Source organism: Tachyglossus aculeatus, chromosome 21, assembly GCF_015852505.1.
Source record: "Tachyglossus aculeatus isolate mTacAcu1 chromosome 21, mTacAcu1.pri, whole genome shotgun sequence".
NCBI lineage: Eukaryota > Metazoa > Chordata > Mammalia > Monotremata > Tachyglossidae > Tachyglossus > Tachyglossus aculeatus.
Window position 1 is genome coordinate 15,848,647 of NC_052086.1, and position 25,999 is coordinate 15,874,645.

The 25,999-nt window shown below is 47.1% G+C and overlaps 1 protein-coding gene across 2 annotated transcripts in view; it reads right to left on the reverse strand.

The window, feature by feature from the left end:
- SLC5A10 (solute carrier family 5 member 10) overlaps positions 1-25,999 on the reverse strand; it is a 166,462-nt gene continuing 140,463 nt past the window's right edge. For both annotated transcript variants that reach the window (XM_038763169.1, XM_038763168.1), the window contains 4 exons: positions 19,451-19,619; positions 6,838-7,053; positions 3,475-3,580; positions 1-1,407 (listed from right to left, as the gene is read on the reverse strand). In XM_038763169.1, the coding sequence (XP_038619097.1) occupies positions 1,226-1,407; positions 3,475-3,580; positions 6,838-7,053; positions 19,451-19,619 (673 nt within the window). In that variant the 3' untranslated portion in view covers positions 1-1,225. The remainder of the gene's footprint in view (positions 1,408-3,474; positions 3,581-6,837; positions 7,054-19,450; positions 19,620-25,999) is intronic.

A 25,999-nucleotide genomic window follows, 5' to 3' on the forward strand; every position in this document is an offset into this window, starting at 1 on the left:
ACAATACAGCACAATTAGCTGATACGTTCCCTGCCCATAATGAGCTTACAGTCTAGAGGAAAGAGAGTGGAGGGCTAGTTAATTAGGGAGAAGAAGGCCCTCAGCCATTTTAAGTGAGATGGGTTGGAGGGACCCTGAGGGTGAGCTAGAGAAGAAAAGTTTCTCCAGGTTTCAGGTCCAGAGGTTCATATCCACCCTCAGAGAGTGAAGCGAGGCTCCCACCCTGCTGTGGCAGAAGTTTCGACTGGGAATCCTTGGTGTGGTAGCAGTTTCACCCTGGCATCTGAAAACTCCCAGAGAAGGACATGCAGTGGGTGATCCCGAAATCCGGGATTCCCTAAGAGGGGCTGAGTGGAATTTGGACCAGGGGGCCATCAGCACCAGGGTGCTTGTGGGAAATCAGAGGAGTTCTGTGTTGGGGAACATGGGAGAGGAAAGAGAAAGGTGTTTGGGGACAGTTTTTATTTTTGTTACCTGATAGGATTTTAATGAATCAATTTTTCTGTTCAAATCTCCAGTCAGAGCTCTAACCTCCATGTCAGCAGGTGGACAGGCTCAGATAGCCCCAGAGCTGGAGGAACGTGTTCAACCAGGGTGCTGTGGGAGAATACTCAGGTGGGGGCAGGATGGCTGAGGGGCAGCTGACAGGGTAGGGGAATAACAGCTAATTGGGAAGAGGATAATAATGATGGTATTTATTAAGCGTTTACTACGTGCCAAGAACGGTTCTGAATTGGCTGGCTGGAAGGGGAGAGGAAGACAACGACCGGCTGGGGAGGGGGAGGACGGTCAGCCAGTCCCCAAATGTCCTCCTGGCTTGTTCAGGGTGTTTAGCTAAGAGCCAATGGGTGGGGGTAGCAGTTTAAGGAGTGGAGGTCCCCAAGTCTCTCCAGTTCTTGTCAGAGGTACAATAGAGGGCATCAAGACTCGGAGGGCCGTGCCAAGAGGCCAAGCCCACCACTTAAAGGGGTTCTGGGAGCTACTTCAGCCAGGAGGAAGGATAAGGAGGCCCCCGCGGTGCCCCACACCCACAACCAGTTTAAAGCCGAGCATCCAGACGTGATTCCCGAGAGAACCAGGAGGACGTGGGTTGCGTGCCATCAGGGTGAATTAATGTGAGACTTCTCCACGTTCTAAGGAGCACTGGGCTGAACCAAATCTCTCGTGCCCCTCTTCGTTCCCCTCCTCTCCCACTCCCAACAGCGCTCTTTCGGAACGAACACCATCAGGCGAAGTAGGCATAGAAGAAGACGTTGACGCACAGCAGCAGGAGGGCGCTGAGGTTGCAGACCCGGGCCCAGAAGACGGATTCAGAGGTGGGGTTCCAGCCGTTGGGAGGGGAGAGCTCTTCGCTCCCTGAATGAACCGTGGGGGCCGGGCTCCTCAGGGTACCACCACCCTCAACACCTGGCACGGGAGAGAGGGAACCATTCACACAGGCTGCTGTGGATGACCACTGGCATCCTCCTGAAGGGCGTGGATTCAGTGAACCCACCTCCTTATGGGCAAGAATCCATATTGTACCTTCCCACATGCTTAGTGCAGTGCTCTGCACACATTAAGCACTTAGTACGTACCATAGATTGATTGATGGTATGCTCCCTATGAGCAGGAATCAGGTGTCCTACCTTTATTATGCTCACCCAAGTGCTCAGTACACTGATGCCAATCGAGGTGTTTTTTAAACTCTATCTGCCAAGCACTGTACTAAGCACTGGGGTAGATAGAAGATAAACAGGTCCACGTGGGGCTCAGAGTCTAAGTAGGAGAGAGAACAGGTTTGAAACCCTGTTTTGCAGCTGAGGGAATAGGGGCAGAGATGTTCATTCATTCAATCATATTTATTGAGTGCTTACTGTGTGCAGAGCACTGTACTAAGCACTTGGAAAGTACAATTTGGCAACAGGTAGAGACAATCCCTACCCAACAACGGGCTCACAGTCTAGAAGGGGGGAGACAGTCAACAAAACAAGTAGACAGGCATCAATAGCATCAGAATAGATGTTAAATGACATACCCAAGGTCACACAGCAGGTAAGTGGTGGAGCCAGGATTAGAATGCAGAGGATTAGTCCTCTGACTCCCAGGCATGTGCTCTTTTCCATTCTGAGAGAAGCAGTGTGACTCAGTGGAAAGAGCCCAGGCTTGGGAGTCAGAGGTCATGGGTTCTAATCCTGGCTCCACCACTTGTCAGCTGGGTGACTTTGGGCAAGTCACTTAACTTCTCTGGGCCTCAGTTCCCTCTTCTGTAAAGTGGGGATGAAGACTGTGAGCCCCATGTGGGACAACCTAATCACCTTGTATTCCCCCCTAGCACTTAGAGCAGTGCTTGACACATAGTAAGCGCTTAATACTAACTTTTTTTATTATTATTATTATTATTATTCTGCTTCTCACAGAGAGCTCTGTACACAGTAGTTGCTTAATAAATAACAGTGATTTAAGTTCTGGTCACTAGTCCTGCAACACAGGGACTGAAGGGAGCTCACTGAAGCCTGAAGGTGGCAAAACCCTCCTCCTCCTCCCTCCACCCCCCCAAAAAAATACTACTAAGCAATTTGTGAGGTTGTCCGCACAACAAATGGTAAGCCAGGGGGAACTAATAACCCCAAGGAGAAATTTATCCATCTCAAGAACCATTTTATTCATTCATGACAGAGAAGTCCATTAGAGAAACAGAATGGTCTAGTAGAAAGAACATGGGCCTGAGAATCATAGGACCTGGGTTCTAATCCTAGCTCTGCTATTTGCCTGCTGTGTGACGTTGGGCAAGTCACTTAACTTCTTTATGCCTCAGGTTCTTCAACTGTAGAATGAGAATTAAATATTTGCTTTCCCTCCTACTTAGACTGTAAAGGGACAGGGACCATGTCTGATCTGACAATATTATAATTACCCTAGCACTTGGTTCAATGCTTGGCACAGAATAAGTATTTAAATAACACAATTATCCTAAGTGATTATCAGAGCAGAAAAGCACACTGGAAAGGGCATACTCAATCACATTTATTGATCATTTACTGTTTGCCGAGCATCAGACTAAAGCTCTTGGGAGACCACAACATAACAGAGCTGATAGACACGTTCCCTGCCCACAACAAATTAGATGGGGAGACAGACATTAGTTTAAAAAAAATTATGGATCTATACATGAGTGCTATGGGGGTGAGGGAGGGGTGAATAAAGCATGTAAATCCAAGTTCAAAGGCAACCCAGAAGAGCAAGGGAATAGGGGAAATGACAGCTTAGTAGGAGAAGGCCTCTTGGAGATGTGCTGTTTATATCCACCTCAGCCCTTAGTACAGTGTCCAGCACATAGTAAGAGCTTAACAAATACTGCAATAAAAATAATAATAAGGTTTTGAAGATGGGGATAGAACCCTGTCAAGAGAACCAAGTCAGCGTCATAGTCATCACTGCTGCCCACTCCAACCCCCTGCTCAGAGACATAACCCACAACCCCCACCTCCTTACCATCTGTAGTTCTCCTGGTTGAGGTGTTTTCCAGGATTCCGTTCAGCATGGAGATGGCTCCGGGATGGCAGTGCCCAGAGAGAGTCCACCAGGTGAGATTTTTGATCTGCAGGTTAGAAAGGGAAACTTAAGGGTCACAGTCACAGAGCGATGGGAATAGTTTGAAGTGGGGGAGGGTGGACAGAGCTACAACTGGGAGAAGGACCCATCACCATCTTTACAACCTGAGCAGAATGTGCTGTGGGAGGAGCCCTTGAATTCTACACCTGCATTCAATTCAGGGACTTCAGTCCCTGCTGGGCTAGCAGAGCAGTAGTATTTGGTTCCTTCCTTCCCCTCAGCACCTGTATATACGTTTGTACAGATTTATTACTCTATTTTACTTGTCCATATTTACTATTCTATTTATTTTGTTAATGATGTGCATTTACCTTTAATTTTATTTGTTCTAACGACTTGACACCTGTCCACATGTTTTATTTTGTTGTCTGTCTTCCCCTTCTAGACTGTGAGCCCATTGTTGGGCAGGGATCGTCTCTATATGTTACCAACTTGTACTTCCCAAGTGCTTAGTACAGTGCTCTACACACAGTAAGTGCTCAATAAATATGATTGAATGAATGGAGGGCTTTATGTGGGAAGGGCTCCTCAACCATCAACTTCCAGTTCTGACTTTCAGCTGCGATGTGGCATTATCCCCTACCTTGTTTTACCATTGAACATCTATGGCTGAGCCAAAGAATGGTGCATGTCCAGAGATGCCAGCGTTGGCTTAGTGGAAAGAGGATGTGGATTCTAATCCCAGCTCTGCTGCTTGTCTGCTGTGTGACCTTGGGAAAGCCACTTAACTTCTTACCTCATCTGTAAAATGGGGATTAAGATTATGAGCCTCATGTGGGACAACCTGATTACCGTGAATCTACCCCAGCGGTTAGAACAGTGCTTGGTACATAATTAAGTGCCTTAACAACTACCATTATTATTATTATTATTATTATTATTATTACCACCTACTCCAGAAGGCCCCAGGTACATTACCCCGTCCCCCACATCACAGAAGGTAGGCTGGGTCCATTAGAGCTGGCTGGGGCTCCAGGCTGCATTCAGATCCAAGTTCCTAGCTCAGCTTGGGCCGGGCCCCAGGATTTCAGGCCCCAGAGGGCTCAGGTATCTCCAAACTCTGAACCTGGGCTACTGCCACTTTCGACTTTAAACACCTGAGTGACTAAAGTGATTATTTCCCTAAGATTTCCCCGCTGCTCAGAGCCAAGGCATTTTCTGTGTCTGGGAAGAGAACCTAGTGGTAGACACTTTCTGAGTCCCGAGATGACCTCTGAAGAAGGACGGATATTTGCAGTGGTCCAGTCAAGCGCTATTTACCATTGAAAATCTGGATAATTACTTTATGTCCATAATTATGTGGCTTGGCTAATTATAGAGAATAAAGTGTGCATGATTAAGCTCCTGCCCCCTCAGTGGTAGCTCTCTGTGCTACCGTCTGGTGAGATAATAGTAATAATAATAATAATGATGGCATTTATTAAGCACTTATTATGTGCAAAGCACTGTTCTAAGTGCAGGGGAGGATACAAGCTGATCAGGTTGTCCCACGGGGGGCTCACAGTCTTCAACCCCATTTTACAGATGAGGGAACTGAGGCACAGAGAAGTTAAGTGACTTGCCCAAAGTCACCCAGCTAACAATTGGCGGAGCCAGGATTTGAACCCATGTCCTCTGTCTCCAAAGCCCGGGCTCTTTACACTGAGCCATGCTGCTTCTCTGCTGCTTAGGAGATGTCTCCTAAACTTGCTCAAGATTCAATCTGTCCATGGACTGTAGGCTCGGTCTGGGGGAAGGGAGGAGGGTTGGGGGTGCCTGCTCCTGGGTATGATGGATGGGTGGGCTGCCCCTTCAGATTAAGACTCTGAGCCCTATGTGGGACTGGGACTGTGTCCAACCCAATTACCTTTTATCTACCCCAACACTTGGTACAGTGCCTGGCACATAGTAAGTACTTAAATACAATTATTATTATTATTATTATTATTATTATTATTAGGCCAGCTGGTATTTGTTAAATGCTTACTATGTGTCAGGCACTGTTCTAAACACTGGGGTACACACAAGGTAGTAAGGTTGGACAAAGTCCATGTCCAACATTGGGCTCCTAATCTTATTCCCCATTTTACACATGAGGTAAGCGAGGCACAGAGAAGTGAAGTGACGTGGCCAAGGTCACCCAGCAGACAAGTGGCAGAGCCGGAATTCAAACCTAGGTCCTTCTGACTTCCAGGCTGTACTTTAACCATTAGGCCATGCTGCTTCTTTGCCTCGAGCAGGGAACGGGCATTACTGATCCTGCCCGGCCTTGGCCCGGAGAGTGGAGGGCATCAACAGGCTCCTGATCAAATCCTGACCGCTTCTGGAGTGCAGGACTTCCAGTCCTGTGTGTGTCTACACTTCCCCCTTTCAAGCCAGTGGATTTGCGGTTGAACTCCCCCTGAGGGTTCTCTTTGATGTCAGCTTCTTCTCTGAGATGAGGGGAATGAGACCTGCACATCCCAAAGAGACATCTCCCAAAGCTGGAGAAGTCTTGTCCACCTTGATGAGGAAAAGGCTGTAGAAGCAGTGTGGCCTAGTAGAAAGATCACAGGCCTGAGAGTCAGAGGACCTGAGTTCTAATCCTGGCTCTGCCACTTACCTGCCGTGTGACTTTGGGCAAGTCACTTCACTTCTCTGGTCCTCAGTTCCCTCTTCTGCAAAATGGGGATTCAATACCTGTTCTCCCTCTTAGACTGTGAGCCCCATGTGGGACCTAATCAACTCGAATCTACCCCAGTGCTTAGTATAGTGCTTGCCACATAGTAAGTGCTTAACAAATACCACAAATACCACTTAAAAGTTTAAGTCTCTAGTTCAGAGAGGTCCTGGTTCAGCCTCAACTTCCAGGGCCTTATCTCCCAGAGCCGAGCTCCTCTCCTTCCTCCAAATAAGATGTGGGGGAGTGTCCTACAGGAAGCTGAGGATGGGAGGAATATGAAGTCCAGGAACGCTGCCCTCTCCCCGACCCCTGGGCCCTCCGGCTGTTATTTGGGGTGCTCCCTGCAGACAGGCGTGGGAAGTACTTCCCAAGCGCTTAGTACAGTGCTCTGCACACAGTAAGTGCTCAATAAATACGACTGAATGAATGAATGAAAAGTGGTCCCTCAGGCTCTGGCGGGGCATCCCCATCATTTCCTTGCTCCATGAGATCCAAGCCAGTTCCACTGGATCTTTCTCTAGGCTGGCACATTATAGCAGTCGTCAGGGAGACAAAGAGCCAGAAGCCACTGCCCCCTCCTACCCTCTCCCAAGGCGACTCACCTGGGAGTCCTTGGGGGGCTCAGTCAGCAGGCTGACCCCGACGGCCACGGCCACGGTGAGCAAGCAGAGCAGGGCGGCAAAGTGGAGGTAGTGCACGTCTCTTAGGATCGACGGTCGAGAGTCAGGGAGGCCACAGCGTGGCGGCGGCTGGGCAAACTCTAGGATCATCCGGGTCAGTCCCACCGCCAGGCCCACCATCAGGCCCCAGAAGGCGCCCTGCAGAAACAGCAAGTCCCAAGCTGAGGGGTCAACTCCACAGGAGGGAAGGGGGAAATGGCTCCCGTGGGGCTGGCCCTGAAGTGATGAACCGAACGTTTCTCTCCCAGAGTTCTCTGGGCAGGGTGGGCGGTCACAAATAGCCCACTCTCCCTTGGAGCCGGAACGGGCCCGGAGGAATAGCCAGGATGGTGGCTCCACTTCTGACTCTCTGCCTGCAGGAGGAGGGGGAGGAAGAGTCTCTCTGCTTTCCGGTCCTCCGGTCATGGGTTCTAATTGTGGCTCCACCACTTGTCTGCTGCGTGGCCTTGGGCAAGTCACTTCACTTCTCTGGGCCTCAGTTACCTCATCTGTGAAATGGGGATTGGGACTGTGAGCCCCACAAGGGACAGGGACTGGGTCTAACCCGATCTGCTTGTTTCCACCCCAGCGCTTAGTATAGTTCCTGGCTCATAGTTAAGCACTTAACAAATACCATAATTATTACTCCTGGGTGAGGAGGAGCCACACGCCCACCCAACTGGCCCATCCTGGGGACCCCCACACCTCTTTCAGGCCAGGAGCTGTCAGTCACCGCCATGGCTGCCACTGCTACAGAAGCAACCCAAACTTTTGGCCCCCATCTTACCTCCTTCCCTTCCCCACAGCACCTGTATATATGTATATATGTTTGTACATATTTATTACTCTACTTATTTATTTATTTATTTTACTTGTGCATATCTATTCTATTTATTTTATTTTGTTAGTATATTTGGTTTTGTTCTCTGTCTCCCCCTTCTAGACTGTGAGCCCACTGTTGGGTAGGGACTGTCTCTATATGTTGCCAACTTGTACTTTCCAAGCTCTTAGTACAGTGATCTGCACACAGTAAGTGCTCAATAAATACGATTGATTGATTGATTGATTGATTGGCCGTGGAGCTGGGTTGCTTGTGTGGTGGCTGAGCTGAGCCTGGGGCATACTGGCTCGGTGCAGGGGGGACACTGATCCAGACCCAGGTCACCAGTGTGGGGGGGTTCCAGACCTCTAGCCCCCAGGTATCTCCCAGCTCATAGTGAATCCCCACAAAAACTACCTGGGTAGATCAAATGGGGACAGGGCAAGCGTTCAGGAAGCTCCTCCTCTTGGGGCTGTGGCTCAGTGGGGAGAAGAATTTCATGCTCCTTAGCCCCAACTATTCAATGAGAACCAGAAAGGAGAGGGTCTGTCTTTCCCACTCAAGTGTGAGCTCCTTGTCTACTGACTCTAGTGGACTCTCCCAAGTGCTTGGCACAATGCTCTGCATACGGTAAGCATTCGATAGTAACAATCGATCAAGCAATTGGAAAAGGAAGAGAAGGAGCGTTATGAGTGAGTAGGTTCTGTTTTCTCTTCCATCCTCTTCCCTTTTTCCTTTCCTTCTCTTTCCTTCTTCCCTTTCCCCTTTCCTTCTCCTTCTTGCCCTCCTTTAAGCTCATTATGGGAAGGGAAAATGTCTACTAATGCTGTTGTATTGTACTCTCCCAAGTGTTCTGTACATAGTAAGTAATCAATAAATACCACTGATTGATTGACTGATCCCCCCCTCAACCTGCTGCCCCCAATTCACCTTCAGGTAATACAGTCACTCATCCTAACCCCCCTAGATTACTGCATCAGCCTCTTTGCTGACCTCCCAGCCTCCTGTCCCTCTCCATTCCAGTCCATACTTTACACCACTGCCCGGATCATCTTTCTACAAAAACTTCGCTTCGCTTGCAATGAAAATTCTTTGAAGTAAAACTACACCAACTCATGGGAGTTGTCCAGAGAACTGTGCAAAAATTGAGTGAGGCAAAATGTCCTTCTCCCCATTTTACAGGTGGGGAAACTGATGTATCCAGGGCCAGAAAGGAGACCACCCTCTGCCTCAGGCAGATCCCAGCATTGACTCCAAATCTCTTGGCTTCCTCTCTTCATTCAAACTCACTGCTTCCCAAAGAGCTGGCATCACGGCTTCCTCTCGCTTCAAGAAGAGACCGTCTGAGGCAACTGCACTTTGCTTCCAGGCCCCATCTCTCCCACCTGAGCCACACACACCAACCAACCCACACATCCTTGCTGTTCTCGGGCACACACACAACACACACATGCATGGGGACTTTCCCAAGCCTAATGCCAGGGCATGTTTGAGGGGGCAAGGAGGAGGAAAAACAAACTCCCCAGGCCTGTTTATTTGGTTCTGATGCAAAACATCAATGATCCAAGACCTAATGGTTCAGCATTGACTTACCCAATCAGTGAGGATTAAGTACTGATACATCACGTCACACTAACCAATCAATAATCCCTATCCCTAACATTCTCACCGATCCCTGACCTTAGCCTTTTCCCAAATCCTGGCCCTAATAATGTTTTCTGCATTTCATTTTTTGCTGATGATTGAACTTATTTTTATGCCTGTCTTCCCCCCGACTAGATTGTAAGCTCCACCAGGACAGGGCTGGAGTCAACCAACTTTTGGTTTTCCGGCTCCCTCCGGCAGGCGGGCGGGCCTTTCCTGGACCCTGAGTGAGGGAAGCTCTGGGAGCTCCGGGACAGGCAGATCCAGTGGCTTGCCATCCTTTTCGTTCTCCTCCTCCTCTCCCCGTCCCGTCCCTGCATCGTGTCCAGGAAACCTGTCAGTGCTGCTGTGACAAGTGTTGCCAACTTGTACTTCCCAAGCGCTTAGTACAGTGCTCTGCACACAGTAAGCGCTCAATAAATACGATGGACTGATTGATTGCTGCTCGGAGGCCACTGCCAGGCAGGTCTCTGTGGTGCAATCGGTTAGAGTGTTCGGCTATTACCCGAAAGGTTGGTGGTTTGAGCCCACCCAGGGATGGGGCCGGAGCCTTTTTCTCCAGCTCCATTTATCTTCATTTCAATTCGCTCACACACACCCACGTTTTGGAAAACCTCCTAAAGGGAATCTTCCTGCTCTTTTGGGGGTCCCTAGGGAGTCCTGTGAGTCTAGACTGTAAGCCCATTGTGGGGAGGGATTGTCTCTCTTTATTGCTATATTGTACTTTCCAAGAGCTCAGTACAGTGCTCTGCGCACAATAAGTGCTCAATCAATCAATCAATCAATCGTATTTATTGAGCGCTTACTGTGTGCAGAGCACTGTACTAAGCACTTAGGAAGTATGGGTTGGCAACATATAGAGATGGTCCCTACTGAACAGTGGGCTCACAGTCTAAATATGATTGAATGAACCAACTCCTTTTTCTAATGGTATTTCTTGAGCGCTTACTACATACTAGGTACCATACTAAGTGTCGGGGTCGGGACAAGCTAATCAGGTTGGACACGAGTCTATGTCCCACATGGGACTTACAATATTAATCCCCATTGTACAGATAAGGTAGCTGTGGCACCGGGAAGTGAAGTGACCTGAACAAGGTCACACTGCAGGCAAACGGCAAAGCCAGGTTTAGAACCCAGGTTCCTAAGACTCCCAAGCCTAGTCTCTTTCCACTAGACCATGCTGCTTCTCTGTTGTTCCTTTTAGATTGTGAGTCCACTGTTGGGTAGGGACTGTCTCTATATGTTACCAACTTGTACTTCCCAAGCGCTTAGTACAGTGCTCTGCACACAGTAAGTGCTCAATAAATACGATTGATTGATTGATTGATTGATTGTTGTACTCTCTATTGTACTCTCCCTAAGCTGAGTACGGTGCTCTGCGCTTATAGGGGACTTAAACCCTTTTAAGCCCTCCTCTGGACTGAAAGCTCACTGTGGGCAGGGAACATGTCTACCAACTTTATTATATGATACTCTCCCAAGCACTTAGAACTATTCTCTGGGCACAGCAAGTGCTCAGCAAATACCACTGATGGATAAATAAGTAGCACTTATGGATTGCTTGACTGAACATTATTTTTGACAACGTTAGTTGTTGAATGGGTTCTGCCATAACGCATGCTTTCGCTATGTGTTGAGGAGAGAACTCAACGGCAGAATGAGAGAACGTTCTTCCAACCATAAGTGTCGGTCCAGATACAGCCTGACACGGTGCCGGAAGAAACAGGCGTGCAAATGGGGGTGACATCGGACCCAAGCTGAGAACTGCAGCACGAGATTTCCTTCACATGGTAACTTTAAGAATGCAACATGGTCTTTAATAGGGCCTCCCTGAATGCCCTAGTCGGTCAGTCAATCGTATTTTTTGAACACTTCCTGTGTGCAGAGAACTGTACTAAGTGGTTGGGAAAGCACAATATAGAAATGAACAAAAAACATTCCCTGCCCACAATCAATCAATCAATCAATCGTATTTATTGAGCGCTTACTGTGTGCAGAGCACTGTACTAAGCGCTTGGGAAGTACAAGTCGGCAACACATAGAGACAGTCCCTACCCAACAGCGGGCTCATAATGAGCTTACAGTCTAGAGGACTGTCTACAGTCTACAGTCCAGAAGGCTAGTGGAAAGAGCACAGAGCCTTGGCATCTGAAGACTTGGGTTCTAATCCCACTCCGCCATTTGTCTGCTGTGTGACCTCGTATAAGTCACTTAACTTCTCTGTGACTCAGTTCCCTTAGCTGTAAAATGGAGATTACAACTGCGAGCCCCATGTGAGACAGGGACTGTGTCCCACCTGATTATCTTGTCTCTACCTCCGCACTTAGTACAGTGCCTGACATGTAGTAAGTGCTTAACAAATCACGTGGCTTAGTGGAAAGAGCCTGGGCTTGGGAGTCAGAGGTTGTGGGTTCTAATCCCAGCTCTGCCACTTGTCAGCTGTGTGACCTTGGGCAAGTCACTTAACTTCTCCGGGCCTCAGTTACCTCTTCTGGAAAATGGGGATGAAGACTGTGAGCCCCATGTGGGACAACCTGATTACCTTGTATCTCCCCCAGTGCTTAGAACAGTGCTTGGCACATAGTAAGCGCTTAACAAATACCAACATTATTATTCAAGCGCTTAGTACAGTGCTCTGCACACAGTAAGCGCTCAGTAAATACGATTGATGAAATACTATTTTAAAAAATGCAATCCTCATGTTATAGGAAAACTGGGTAAACTTGTTGATGTTGATCATTTAAATGAGGTGATTTTTCTTAGCTTGTCCTCTGTCTTTCTGGCCTTAGCTGATATAGGATTTTCAAGGGCTTCCTTCCTGAGGCATTGGCCACAGAGATTAGAACCCCTGGGCCCTGCTCCCTGCTCTGAGGGGGAAGGGATCTCTAGAGGTCATCTGCCACATGTCTGCTGTGTGACCTTGGGCAAGTCACTTAACATCTCTGAGCCTCAGTTACCTCATCTGTAAAATGAGGATTAAGACTGTGAGCCCCACGTGGGACAACCTAATCATCTTGTATCCCCCCAGCACTTAGAACAGTACTTTGTGCATAGTAAGTGCTTAAGAAATGCCATTATTATTATTATTATTATTATTATTATTATCATTATTATTATTATTATTATTATCTGGACCAGCCCCCTGTCTCTAGGCAGGGAATTATCAACCATCCAGTACTATGCTTTTCTCCAAAGTCTCCCGGGATAATAATAATAATAATAATAATGGCATTTATTAAGTACTTACTATGTGCAAAGCACTGTTCTAAGTGCTGAAGTAGATACAAGGTCATCAGGTTATCCCACGTGAGGCTCACTGTCTCAACGCCCATTTTACAGATGAGGTAACTGAGGCACAGAGAAGTAAAGTGACTTGCCCAAAATCACACAGCTGACAAGTGGCGGAGCTGGGATTTGAACACATGACCTCTGACTCCAAAGCCCGGGCTCTTTCCACTGAGCCACGGCCAACATCGTCAGCCTGCGTGAGCGTTTGGTTTCTTTATGGTATTTGTTAAGCCTTCATTATGATCTTGTGATCTTGGGCAAGTCACTTAACTTCTCTGTGCCTCAGTTACCTCACCTATAAAATGGGAATTACGACCGTGAGCCCCACGTGGGACAACCTGATTACCTTGTATCTACCCCAGCGCCTAGAACAGTGCTTGGCATATAGTAAGCACTTAACAAATGCCATCATTATTATTATGTGTCTAGCACTGTTCTAAGCCCTGAGGTAAATACAAAATTTATCATGTTGGGCGGTCTAAATTGAAGAGAGGAGGGTTTAATCCCCATTTTATAGATGAGGTAACTGAGGCATGGATAAATTACCACTTTAATCACCATGTTTATCCAATCACTTATCCCACCCTGTCTTAATTACCCTATGAGCCTCCTTACTGACCTCCCTGCCTCTTGTCTCATCTTACTCCAGTCCATACTTCACTCTGCTGCCCAAATTATTTTTCTGAAACACGTTCAGGCCATGTTTCCCTATTCCTCAACAACCTCCAGTGATTGCTCATCCACCTCCACATCAAACAAAATCTCCTCTCCATTGGCTTTAAAGCACTCAATCACCTTGTCCCCTCCTACCTCTCCTTGCTACTCTCCTACTACATCCCAACCTTAACACATCACTCCTCTAATTCATTCAATCGTATTTATTGAGCGCTTACTGTGTGCAGAGCACTGTACTAAGCGCTTGGGAAGTACAAGCTGGCAACATATAGTGACGGCTAAACTTCTTGCTGTACCTCGATCTCATCTATCTTTTAGACTGTGAGCACCTTTTAGACTGTGAGCCCACTCTTTTAGACTCTGAGCCCACTCTTTTAGACTGTGAGCCCACTGTTGGGTAGGGACTGTCTCTATATGTTGCCAACTTGTACTTCCCAAGCGCTTAGTACAGTGCTCTGCACACAGTAAGCGCTCAATAAATACGATTGATGATGATGATGATGATCTATCTCACGACCGGCAACCTCTTGCCCACATCCTGCCTCTGGCCAGGAGCACCATCCCTCTTCATTTCCGACAGACCATCACTCTTCCCCACACATCCCCAAGATGCCTTCCCTGACTAAGCCCTCCTTTCATCTTCTCCCACTCCCTTCTTTGTTAACCTTGCATTTTGATTTGCACCCTTCCGCAACCCCATAGAATAATAATAATAATGATGATGATGGCATTTACTAAGCGCTTACTATGTGCAAAGCACTGTTCTAAGCGCTGGGGAGGTTACAAGGTGATCAGGTTGTCCCACGTGGGGCTCACAACCTTAATCCCCATTTTACAGATGAGGTAACTGAGGCCTAGAGAAGTTAAGTGACTTGCCCAGAGTCACACAGCTGACAATTGGCGGAGCTGGGGTTTGAACCCATTACCTATGACTCCAAAGCCCATGCTCTTTCCATTGAGCCAGGCTGCTTCTCATAAGTTCTTCTCATAGAACTTAGGGACATATCTGTAATTTATTTATTTTTATCAATATCTATCTCCCCCCCTCACCTCCTAGACTGTAAGCTCACTGTGGGCAGGGAATGTGTCTGTTTATTGTTGTACTGTACTCTCCCAAGCGCTTAGTACAGTGCTCCACACACAGTAAGTGTTCAATAAATACAATCGATGAATGAATAAAATGAATAAATTAGGAGATCTGCCCAAGGTCACACAGCAGGAGCCAAGATCAGAATCCTGATCCTCCAAACCACAAGGTCAATCAATCAATCAATCGTATTTATTGAGCACTTACTGTGTGCAGAGCACTGTACTAAGCGCTTGGGAAGTACAAGTTGGCAACATATAGAGACGGTCCCTAGCCAACAGTGGCCTCGCAGTCTAGAATTATTGTCCCTGATGTTTATTATTGTCCCAAGTTGTCCCTGATGGGGTGTTTATTCACCCCATGACATTGACCCTGACTGGCTTCAGTTTTAAGAAAAACCGGTGGCCAATTGTCACCGGCTCTGCCAATTGTCAGCTGTGTGACTTTGGGCAAGTCACTTAACTTCTCTGTGCCTCAGTTACCTCATCTGTAAAATGGGGATTAAGACTATGAGTCCCCTGTGGGACAACCTGATGGCCTTTTCACCTCCTCAGCGCTTAGAACAGTACTTTGCACATAGTAAGTGCTTAAGAAATGCCATCATTATTATTATTATTATAATCAATCAATCAATCAATCGTATTTACTAAGCACTTACTGTGTGCAGAGCACTGTACTAAGTGCTTGGGAAGTACAAGTATATAAGGGAAAACCCTGGGTGAGGCAAGCTCATTTTCAAGTCACGCTGGAAGTCCATGGCCGTGGCCCAATGCTCAGAACAGTGCGTGGCACCTAGTGAGCGCTTAACAAATACCATCATTATTATCATTATTTATAAGCGATCCAGAGAGTTCCGGCAGCTCCTGACACCTGTGCTCCTCGGGGCCAGTTATGCCCCTGCCATGGGGAATTTTCAGGATGTATTCTGTGGCTTTAAAGTCCTCCTAAAATCACACCTCCTCCAAGAGGCCTTCCCTGACTAAGCCCCCAACTCCTCTACTGTCCTACCCTTCTGCATCACTTAGGCATGTGAATTTGACTCCTTAAGTACTTGAAATTCACTCCACCCCTCTACCCCACAGTACTTATGACTATATCCTTATACAGTACCATTTCCCCCTTTTAGACTGTGAGCCCACTGCTGGGTAGGGACTGTCTCTATATGTTGCCAACTTGTACTTTCCATGCACTTAGTACAGTGCTCTGCACACAGTAAGCGCTCAATAAATACGATTGATGATGATGATGATTTCCCCTCATTTTAATGCGTCATCCCTGACCCATAGCGACTCCATGGACACATCTCTCCCGGAACGCCCCACCTCCATCTACAATCGTTCTGGTAGCCGTATCTATAGAGTTTTCTTGGTAGAAATACAGAAGCGGTTTACCACTGGCTCTTTCCGCGCAGTAAACTTGAGTCTCCCCCCTCGACTGTCTCCATGCCGCTGCTGCCCAGCACAGGTGAGTTTTGACTTGTAGCAGATTGCCTTCCACTCGCTGTTGCCGAATTGCATTTTCCCAGCACTTAGGACAATGCTCTGCACACAGTGAGTGCTCAATAAATATGATTGAGTGAATGAATAGCCACTGCCCATGCTAAGAATGGAATGGGCATGCCTCTGCTTGACTCTTCCACCCATTGTCAAGACTGGTAGTGTACTGAGAACTCTTCAGGTACCGTCTCCCCAATTCTAGACTGTGAGCCTGTTGTGCGCAGGGATTGTCTCTGTTGCTGAATTGTACTTCCCAAGCGCTTAGAACAGTGCCCTGCACACAGTAAGCGTGCAATAAATTCATTCATTCATTCAATCGTATCTATTGAGAGCTTACTGTGTGCGGAGCACTGTACTAAGCGCTTGGGAAGTACAAGTTGGCAACATATAGAGACGGTCCCTACCCAACAGCGGGCTCACGGTCTAGAAGGGGGAGACAGACAACAAAACAAAATAGGTACATCATTAACAAAATAAATAGAATAGTAAATATGTACAAGTAAAATAAATAGAGTAATAAATCTGTACAAATATATATACAAGTGCTGTGGGGAGGGGTAGGAGGTCAGCTGTGTGACTTTGGGCAAGTCACTTCAACTTCTCTGAGCCTCAGTCACCTCATCGGTAAAATGGGGGAATCTATATCTATATATATAGTGAGTGCGGGGCAGGCCGGGCTAGGGGCGAGGCTCCGAGAGAGGAGGCCGCTCTCTCGATAATAATAATAATGATGGCATTTATTACACGCTCACCATGTGCAAAGCACTGTTCCAAGCGCTGGGGAGGTCACAAGGTGACCAGGCTGTCCCACGGGGGGCTCACAGACCTCATCCCCATCTCACAGATGAGAGAACTGAGGCTATGACTAACTGAATGAATGAATGATCCTGAGAGGGGACCATTTCCCCTATCTGTAACTTATTTTAATGTTTTGTCTCCCCATCTAGACAGCAAGTTACCTGTGGGCAGGGATCACGTCTATCGGGGAAGCAGCATGTCCAAGAGGCTAGAGCACAGTCCTGCAAGTCAGAAGGTCATGGGTTCTAATCCTGGCTCTGCCACTTGGCTGCTGTGTGACCTTGGGTAAGTCCCTTCACTCCTCTGTGTCTCAGTTACCTCATCTGTAAAATGGAGATTGAGACTGTGAGCCCCATGTAGGTCCAACCCAATTTGCTTGTATCCACCCCAGTGCTTAGTACAGTGCCTGGCACACAGTAAGCACTTAACAAATACCATCATTATTATTATGGTCATTATTTACCAATTCTGTAATATTGTACTCTCCCAAGCACTTAGTTCAATGCCCTGCATACAGTAGGCACCCAATAAATACCATCCATCCAATCGATTGGATGGCTAATGTTGTTTGAATGCCACCTGGCACCGTGGCCACCCACTAGTCTCAAGAGCTGCGATTTGTTGATTCTTGCTTCCATCAGGGTGCAGAGGAGGGTGTTTATTTATTCTAGGGGGGAGTTGACACGCACTTTGGCATTTGGGAAACTCCTTCCCCAGAACTACCCACGCGGGATGGCTGCAGTTCACAATTCAAGGGCTCGCTGTGGGCAGAGAATGTGTCTATTACACAATATTACAATATTGTACTCTCCCAAGCGCTTAGTACAGTGTTGTGCACACAATAAGCGCTCACTAAATACGAATGAACGAATGAAGGGTCGAAGTCTTGGGGATACAGGCTGGTTGGCCCTGGCCAAAAGGAGAAGCCATTTGTAAAGACCGAGGACTGGTAAAACCACACTCAATCAATTGTATTTATTGAGCATCTACTGTGTGCAGAGCACTGTACTAAGTGCCTCAGAGACATATTAGAATTAGTAGACTCTAAGCTCACTATGGTCAGGGAATGTGTCTGTTAATTCTGTTGTGTTGTACTCTCCCAAATGCTTATTACGGTGCTCTACACAGAGTAAGCACTCAATAAATATCACTGATTGATTGATTGAGTGGACATGATCCCTGCCCTCAAGAAGCTTACCATCTAAGTAGCTCCACAGAGGACTTTGTTCCAAGCTCCATGATGCATCCGGGATTGGCGAGTGTCTTGGGGTCCACAGATGGTCTAACTGAGCCATCAAGGGAAACTTTCTGCCTTGGGTTAAGGTCATCCTCTGATCTCCCCGAATGAAGGAGTGAGGAAAGACTCAGTCTTTGGGAAACGGGCCTAAGTTCGGTGCTACAGTGCTTTCACATGCCTAAATGGTCTCAAACAACTGCTGCCCCCAAGGAAAGTTGGCAGTGAGTGGATCTGGATAAAAGGAAGTTAGAAGCACAGGATGGCAGGAATTTGCAGCTGCGACTCCAGACCAGGTTTTGACGTTCTGGATTCCATCTGTGAGGGAGTCACTCGTGACCGCAATCTGTGAGGGAGTCTCTCATGCCCGCAATCTGTGAGGGAGTCTCTCATGCCCGCAGTAGATTAACCTCCTGTTGCCCCTCCACCACTTCATGGGAAGAAGGAGAAATCTCAGAATGCACCTGGACCACTGGAGTAAGAAAATATCTCTGGATTTTTTAGGTGATCATTTCTGTTTCCAAACCAGAGATTCAGTTTCTGTCCTCATCCCTGGTTCTAGTGGTAATAGCAACAGCTACAGAAATAAAACTGGCCTATCTTCACAAACTTCTGCCCAGGGATCCCTCTCCATTGTTGCCGATGACTGTAAATTACTCAGTGTGTCCACTAGCTGTGTACCCAAGTAATCTGTTTGCCCTTAAATTTAGGAGTCTTTATTTTATCTAGTTCCTTTGTTCCCGCATTATGCAACCACCCAGTTGCCTCCTTGGGGATTAGGAAAAGGCATTTGTCTGAGCATCCCCGGCCTGGAAAACAGGCTCCCCCGGCTGCACTGCAGGGCCAGGGGGATTGATCCAGAGAGAGGAAGAAGTGAAGATGTGGAGGGGAGATGTTGTATATGTTTTCTGTGATCTTAACTTGGCTGTCCTGCTCCCAGGACAAACAATCCATCAGGGACAGTTATTGAGCGCTTACTGTATGCCCAGAGCTGTACTAAGCGCTTAGGAGAGCATGGAAAGGGAAAGCCACAAACGCCACATTCTGTAAGCTCGTTGTGGGCACGAGTGTGTCTGTTTATTCTTATAGAGTACTCTCCCAACCACTCTACACACAGGAAATGCTCAATAAATACAATTAACTGATTGACTGATTTTGAGCCTCTCTTCTCCCCCTAGGCTACCACCCTCTCATCCAATTCCCTCCTTCCCTCCCTCCCTGTAGCTCTCCTCCTTCTGCTTCTTCTCCTCCTCCTTCTCCTCCTCCTCTTCTTTCTCCTCCTCCTCTTTCTCCTCCTCCTCTTCTTTCTCCTCCTCCTCTTTCTCCTCCTCCTCCCTTCACTGTCTCAATGGCATGGCCTAGGTGGCCATGCTATCATTAGAGATCACCGGGGTACTCCACTGTCCCAGTCTCAGTGGACTTGGCCTCTTTCCTTGGGAGGGTTAGGGGGGTGACAGCAGGAATGGGGAATCACTTGTGCTTCTCCGGAAGAATGCAGGCCCCTTCCCTACCTGCTCGTTGGTCCTCCTCCAGAAGATAGCCAAGGCAAAGACGGCCGTGATGGGCGGGGCCAGGAAGCTGGTGACCGACTGGATGTAGACGAAGAGCTGGCCACTGCTGGAGCTCTGCAGAATGGGGATCCAGACCACGCTGACCCCAACCAGGACCACAGTGACCACCCTGCAACAGGAGGAACCGCAACCTCTGCAGGAAAACTGCAGAGGACGCATCCCAGGGAGGGCACTTGGTGACTTCCTAGGCCAGGAGGTGGGTTGTGTCCTGTTTCTTGGGGACAAGAAGGTGCCCCAGGAGAGTGATACAAGCACTTAGTACAGTGCTCTGCACACAGTAAGTGCTCAATAAATACGATTGAATGAATGATACAAGAGTGATTCTACTATAGGAAAGCTGAGGAGACCAGAGCCAAAATAGGGGAGCAGGATTCTTTGCCTAGAAGAGACTGCAATAAGTCATCTAGTCCATCCATCTGCCTCCAGGCAAGACTGTACCTAAACCATTCCCTCATCATCTCCTCAACTTTCAGGGCCTTTCAGGACTACTGGCCCAGAGAATAGCGGTGCTAGAAGCCACCGTGGCTTAATGGAAAGAGCCCAGGCTTGGGAGTCAGAGGTCATGGGTTCTAATCCCACCTCTGCCACTTGTCAGCTGCGTGACTTTGGGCAAGTCACTTAACTTCTCTGGGCCTCAGTTACCTCCTCTGGAAAATGGGGATGAAGACTGTGAGCCCCATGTGGGACAACCTGATTACCTTGTATCTCCCCCAGCGCTTAGAACAGTGCTTGGCACATAGTAAGCGCTTAACAAATACCAACATTATTATTTATTATTATTATGAACAGCTGCCACCCATCCCCAGACACCCGGATTCTAGTCCCAGCTCTGCCACTTGCCTGCGGTGTGACTTGGAGCGAGTCACCTAACTTCTTTGTGCCTCAGTTTCCTTATCTGTAAAATGGGGATAAAATTCCAGTTCTCCCTCCCTTTTAGACAGTGAGGCCCCACTGAGGCAAGGACTCTGTCCAATCTGTCTCAAATCTATTCTAGGACTTCGGCACAGGGCTTGGCACATAGGAAAAGCTTAATACCACCTTCATCCTCCTCCTCCTCTTTATTAGTATTATCATTATTATAGATACAGGAGGGAAGAGAACCTTGAAGAAAGAGATTTGTCCTTTGTACTCGAAGGAGACCTCCCAACACATAACCCCTTGGGCCCAAAGGTTGGGAAAGGTCACACTCTTAGTGGTTTGGTTGCGGGTAGGGAGGGCAACCTGCACCAAAGACCCTCATGGAGAAGCCAGGGAAGAATCAGAGCCAGCTCTGATCCAGCACTGGGCTCGTACTATTCATTCATTCATTCATTCATTCAATGGTATTTATTGAGCACTTACTATGTGCAGAGCACTGTACTAAGCGCTTGGAAAGTACAAGCCGGCAACATATAGAGACAGTCCCTACCCAACAACGAGCTCACAGTCTAGAAGGGGGAGACAGACAACTAAACAAAACATGGATAACAGTCAATCAATAACCCGGCAAGTAAAACTTGTTATATGAGTCTATTTAATTTTCTTCACTGCAATTTACACAGTCACTTAGCTTAAACTGTTCAGTGTGTCTTCTACTTTTCCTGTGGCAACCCTGGCATTATCAATCATATTTACTGAGCGCTTACTACGTTCAGAGCACTGTACTAAGCACTTGGGAGAGTACAATGCAACAGAATTAACTGGACCGTGTCCAACTTGATTACCTTTATTCTACCCCAGTGCTTAGTTCAGTGCCTGACACAGTGTAAGCGGTTAACAAATACCACAATTATTATCGTTATTATTACTTAGCAGAAACATACCCTGCCCATGAGGTTAGAGCGTGGGCAGGAACGGGGTCCGGGGGAGAAGCAGTCAGACCAACTGCTTACCATCGGTCCCCCTGTGCCTCTTGTCAGAGTCTTGGCTGTCAGCCATGGGACACCCCCACCCTCCGACCCCCCAGGGTCCAGTCCCATCCAGTCTCCAGACTGGGATCAGGAGATCACAGCCGGAAGAACCTGGATTCTAATCCCGGCTCGGCCATTTGCCTGCTATAATAATAATAATAATGGTATTTGTTAAGCGCTTACTATGTGCAAGTGCTGGGGTGATCAGTAGGTGATCAGTTTGTCCCACGTGGGGCTCACAGTCCTAATCCCCATTTTACAGATGAGGGAACTGAGGCACAGAGAAGTTAAGTGACTTGCCCAAAGTCACACAGCTGACAATTGGCGGAGCTGGGATTTAAACCCACGACTTCTGACTCCAAAGCCCGTGCTCTTTCCACGCTGCTATGTGACCTTGGGTAAGTCACTTCTCTTTTCCGTGCCTTTGTTACCTCATCTGTCAAATGGGGATTAAGACTCTGAGCCCTATGTGGGACAGGGACAATGTCTAAGCTGATTAACTTGTATCTTTCCAGATCGAGCCCCCTCCTTCCTCTCCCCCTCCTCCCCCTCTCCATCTCCCCCGCCTTACCTCCTTCCCCTCCCCACAGCACCTGTATATATGTATATATGTTTGTATGCATTTATTACTCTATTTATTTATTTATTTTATTTGTACATATTTATTCTATTTATTTTATTTTGTTGATATGTTTTGTTTTGTTCTCTGTCTCCCCCTTCTAGACTGTGAGCCCACAGTTGGGTAGGGACCGTCTCTATATGTTGCCAATCTGTACTTCCCAAGTGCTTAGTACAGTGCTTTGCACACAGTAAGTGCTCAATAAATACGGTTGAATGAATGAATGAATGAATCTTCCCCAGCACTTAGACCAGTGCCTTTGTCTTTAGGGGTTTTGCTGGTCAGTGTTCTCCCCAGACAATAGAATTTAGAGACAGCAATTAGCTCTGTATCACTAATGAAAATTAGTAAGATGCAGCATAGCTTAATGGAAAGAGCACAGGCCTGGGAATCAGAGGAACTGGGATCCAGCACTTACCTGTTGTACGTGACCTTGGGGGAGTGCACTCCCCCACTTCAAAACCTTATCGAAGGCCCATCTCCTCCAAGAAGCCTTCCCTGACTAAGCCCTTCTCTCCTCTTCTCCCACTCCCTTCTGTGCTGCTCTTACTTGCTCCTTCATTCATCCTCCCTCCCTTCCCCACAGCACCTAAGCATATATCTGTATATATCTATAATTGATTGATTGATTTATATTAATGCCTGTCTCCCCTTCTAGACTGTGAGCTCGTTGCGGGCAGGAATGTGTCGGTTTGTTGTTATAGCGTACTCCCCCAAGCGCTTAGTACAGTGCTTTGCACACAGTAAGCGCTCAATAAATATGATTGAATGAATAAGTGCTAAACAAATACCAAAATCATTACTGTTATCAGATGTGCGGTCCATTATGTTTTTCATGCTTGTACATATTTATTATTCTATTTATTTTGTTAATGATGTGCATAGAGAAGCAGCGTGGCTCAGTGGAAAGAGCACAGGCTTTGGAGCCAGAGGTCATAGGTTCGAATTCTGACTCCGCCACATGTCTGCTGTGTGACCTTGGGCAAGTCACTTAACTTCTCTGAGCCTCAGTTACCTCATACGTAAAATGGGGATTAAAACTGCGAGCCCCATGTGGGACAACCTGATCACCTTGTATCCCCCCCAGCGCTTAGAACAGTGCTTTGCACATAGTAAGCGCTTAACAAATGCCATCATCATCATTTAGCTTTTATTCTATTTATTCTGACAACTTGACACCTGTCCATATGTTTTGTTCTGTTGTCTCTCTCCCCCTTCTAGACTATGAGCCCGTTGTTGGGTAGGGACCATCTCTATATGTTGCCAACTTGTACTTCCCAAGCACTTAGCACAGTGCTCTGCACACAGTAAGTGCTCAATAAATACGATTGAGTGAATGAATGAATGAATGAATAAAGATCATTTTTCAAATTTGCTCTCTGTGGTATCTAGTACCATCTTTTATTTTCCCCCTTGGTTTTGCAATCTTTCCCTAGCCCCTGCTCCCGCAGCCCTCCTTTGCTCATTGTCAATCAGGCCAGGAGGTGACCAGCTGCCCATCAGTGACCCACCGCTCTTTGGCCCCGATTTGAGGTGGGACACTTCTGTAGCCTTAAAATGCTTCTTCTGCCTTCCTTCCTTCATTCTCCCAAATGCTTAGTACAGTGCTGTACATACAGTAAGCTCTCAACAAATAGAATTGATGAATTAATCGATTGAGGTCTCCACGCAGCAACTGTTTGGGTGCCTTGCTGGCATCTATTCCCCTGATACAGTTCCTGCCCAGCCAAGAACATTGAATCAGTGCCGGTGGAATGACTCCATTCCGAGATCTCATCGTCTTACTGTTTGATGTTTAATTGTGGCTCATGGGTGACACTTCTGGAGCTGCTCGAGAAGCTTGATGTGGTCGAATCAGGTCTTGCAACTGTAAAGAAGGGTGGCCATTACAACTACCCCATGGCCCTTTCATAGCCGAGGGATGCCAACTCTGGGGCACTACCTTGTTTGCCGATCCCCTTGATCTAGTTTTCTAGGTCTTTGTCTTTAGGGGCGTTGCTGGTCAGCGTGCTCCCTGGACAATAGAAATTTGGAGACGGCAATTAGCTCTGTAGCACTAATGAAAATTAGTGAGAAGCAGAATTAATGAGAAGCAGCATAGCCTAGTGGAAAGAGCACAGTCCTTGGAGTCAGAGGAACAGCGCTCTGCCACTTACCTGCTGAACATGACTTTGAGCAAGTCACTTAACTTCTCTGGGCCTCAGTTACCTTTTCTGAAAATGAGGATTAAGACTGTCAGCCCTATGTGGGCAGGGAACTGTGTTCAACCCGATTATCTTATACTACCCCAGGGATTAGCACAGTGCCTGGCACATAGTAAGAGCTTAATAAATACCACTAGAAAAAAATTGGTGGTGAGTAGGGATTCCTGGGAACAGCCTAGAAAGCAGCACTTTGACAATAATAATAATAATAATATTTGTTAAACACTTACTAAGTGTCAAGCACTGGACTAAGCATTCATCCTTTTAGACTGTGAGCCCACTGTTGGGTAGGGACTGTCTCTATATATTGCAAACTTGTACTTCCCAAGCACTTAGTACCGTGCTCTGCACACAGTAAGCGCTCAATAAATACAATTGATGATGATGATGATTCAATCGTATTTATTGAGCGCTTACTGTGTGCAGAGCCCTGAACTAGATGCTTGGGAGAGTACAGCACAACAATATAATATGTTCCCTGCCCACGATGAGCTTTGTAATCAAAAGTTATTCTGCTTAAATCATAGAGAAGCCCCATGGCTTAGAGAAGCAACATATCTTGTGGGGAGAGCCGTGGCCTAGAGTCAGAGGACCTGGGTTCTAATCCTGGCTCTGCCAATTGCTTACTCTGTGACCTTGGGCAAGTCACTTAACTTCTCTGTGCCACAGTTTCCTCAACTGTAAAATGGGGAAACTTGTTCTCCCTCCTACTTAGACTGTGAGCTCCATGTGGGACAGGGACTGTGTCTGACCTAATCAACTTGTACCTATCCCGAGCTTAAAACAGTGTTTGACACATAATAAGTGCTTAATACATATAATTAAAATAAAAAATCATAGGTCTTCTCGGCTTTGGGAGACTTCTCCCTCATAGCAAGAGAGGATAGATAGAACATGGGCCCGGGGAGTCAGAAAGTCATGAGTTCTAATCCCAGTGCTGCCACTGGTCTGCTGTGTGACCTTGGGCAAGTCACTTCACTTCTCTGTGCCTCAGTTACCTCATCTTTAAAATGGGGATTGAGACTGTGAGCCCCATGTGGGACAGAGGCTGTGTCCACCCCGATTTGTGTGTATCCATCCCAGCACTTTGTACAGTGCCTGGCACATAGCACTCAACAAATACCATAATTCCAGATTGTGAGCCCGTTGTTGGGTAGGGACCATCTCTATATGTTGCTGACTTGTACTTCCCAAGCGCTTAGTACACAGTACTCTGCACACAGTAAGCCCTCAATAAATACGATTGAATGAATAATTGTTATTAATTTCCCCTTTCTGTATAAAATGTGGTTAAGATGATATTCAGTATCTTTCCTCTGGACAAGACTCCTCACACACCTGGCATCGAGGGCTTGGTGGGAGGAATATCCGGCCAGCACAGCTGTGGGAACTCAAGGAGGTGAAGTGCTGTGAAGTCAATCAATCAATCAATCATCAATCAATCGATCAATCGTGCCTTCCAGAGTTGGGTGAGTTTGGGCGCCTGTTTGACCTCAGCAGCACCCTTGTCCACAGGTAACTGCAGCCCGAATTCATTCATTCATTCATTCAATCGTATTTATTCATCATCATCAACATCATCATCAATCATCATCAATCGTATTTATTGAGCGCTTACTATGTGCAGAGCACTGTACTAAGCGCCTGGGAAGTACAAGTTGGCAACATATAGAGACGGTCCCTACCCAAAAACAGGCTCACAGTCTAGAAGGGGGAGACGGACAACAAAACAAAACATATTAACAAAATAAAATAAATAAAATAGTAAATATGTACA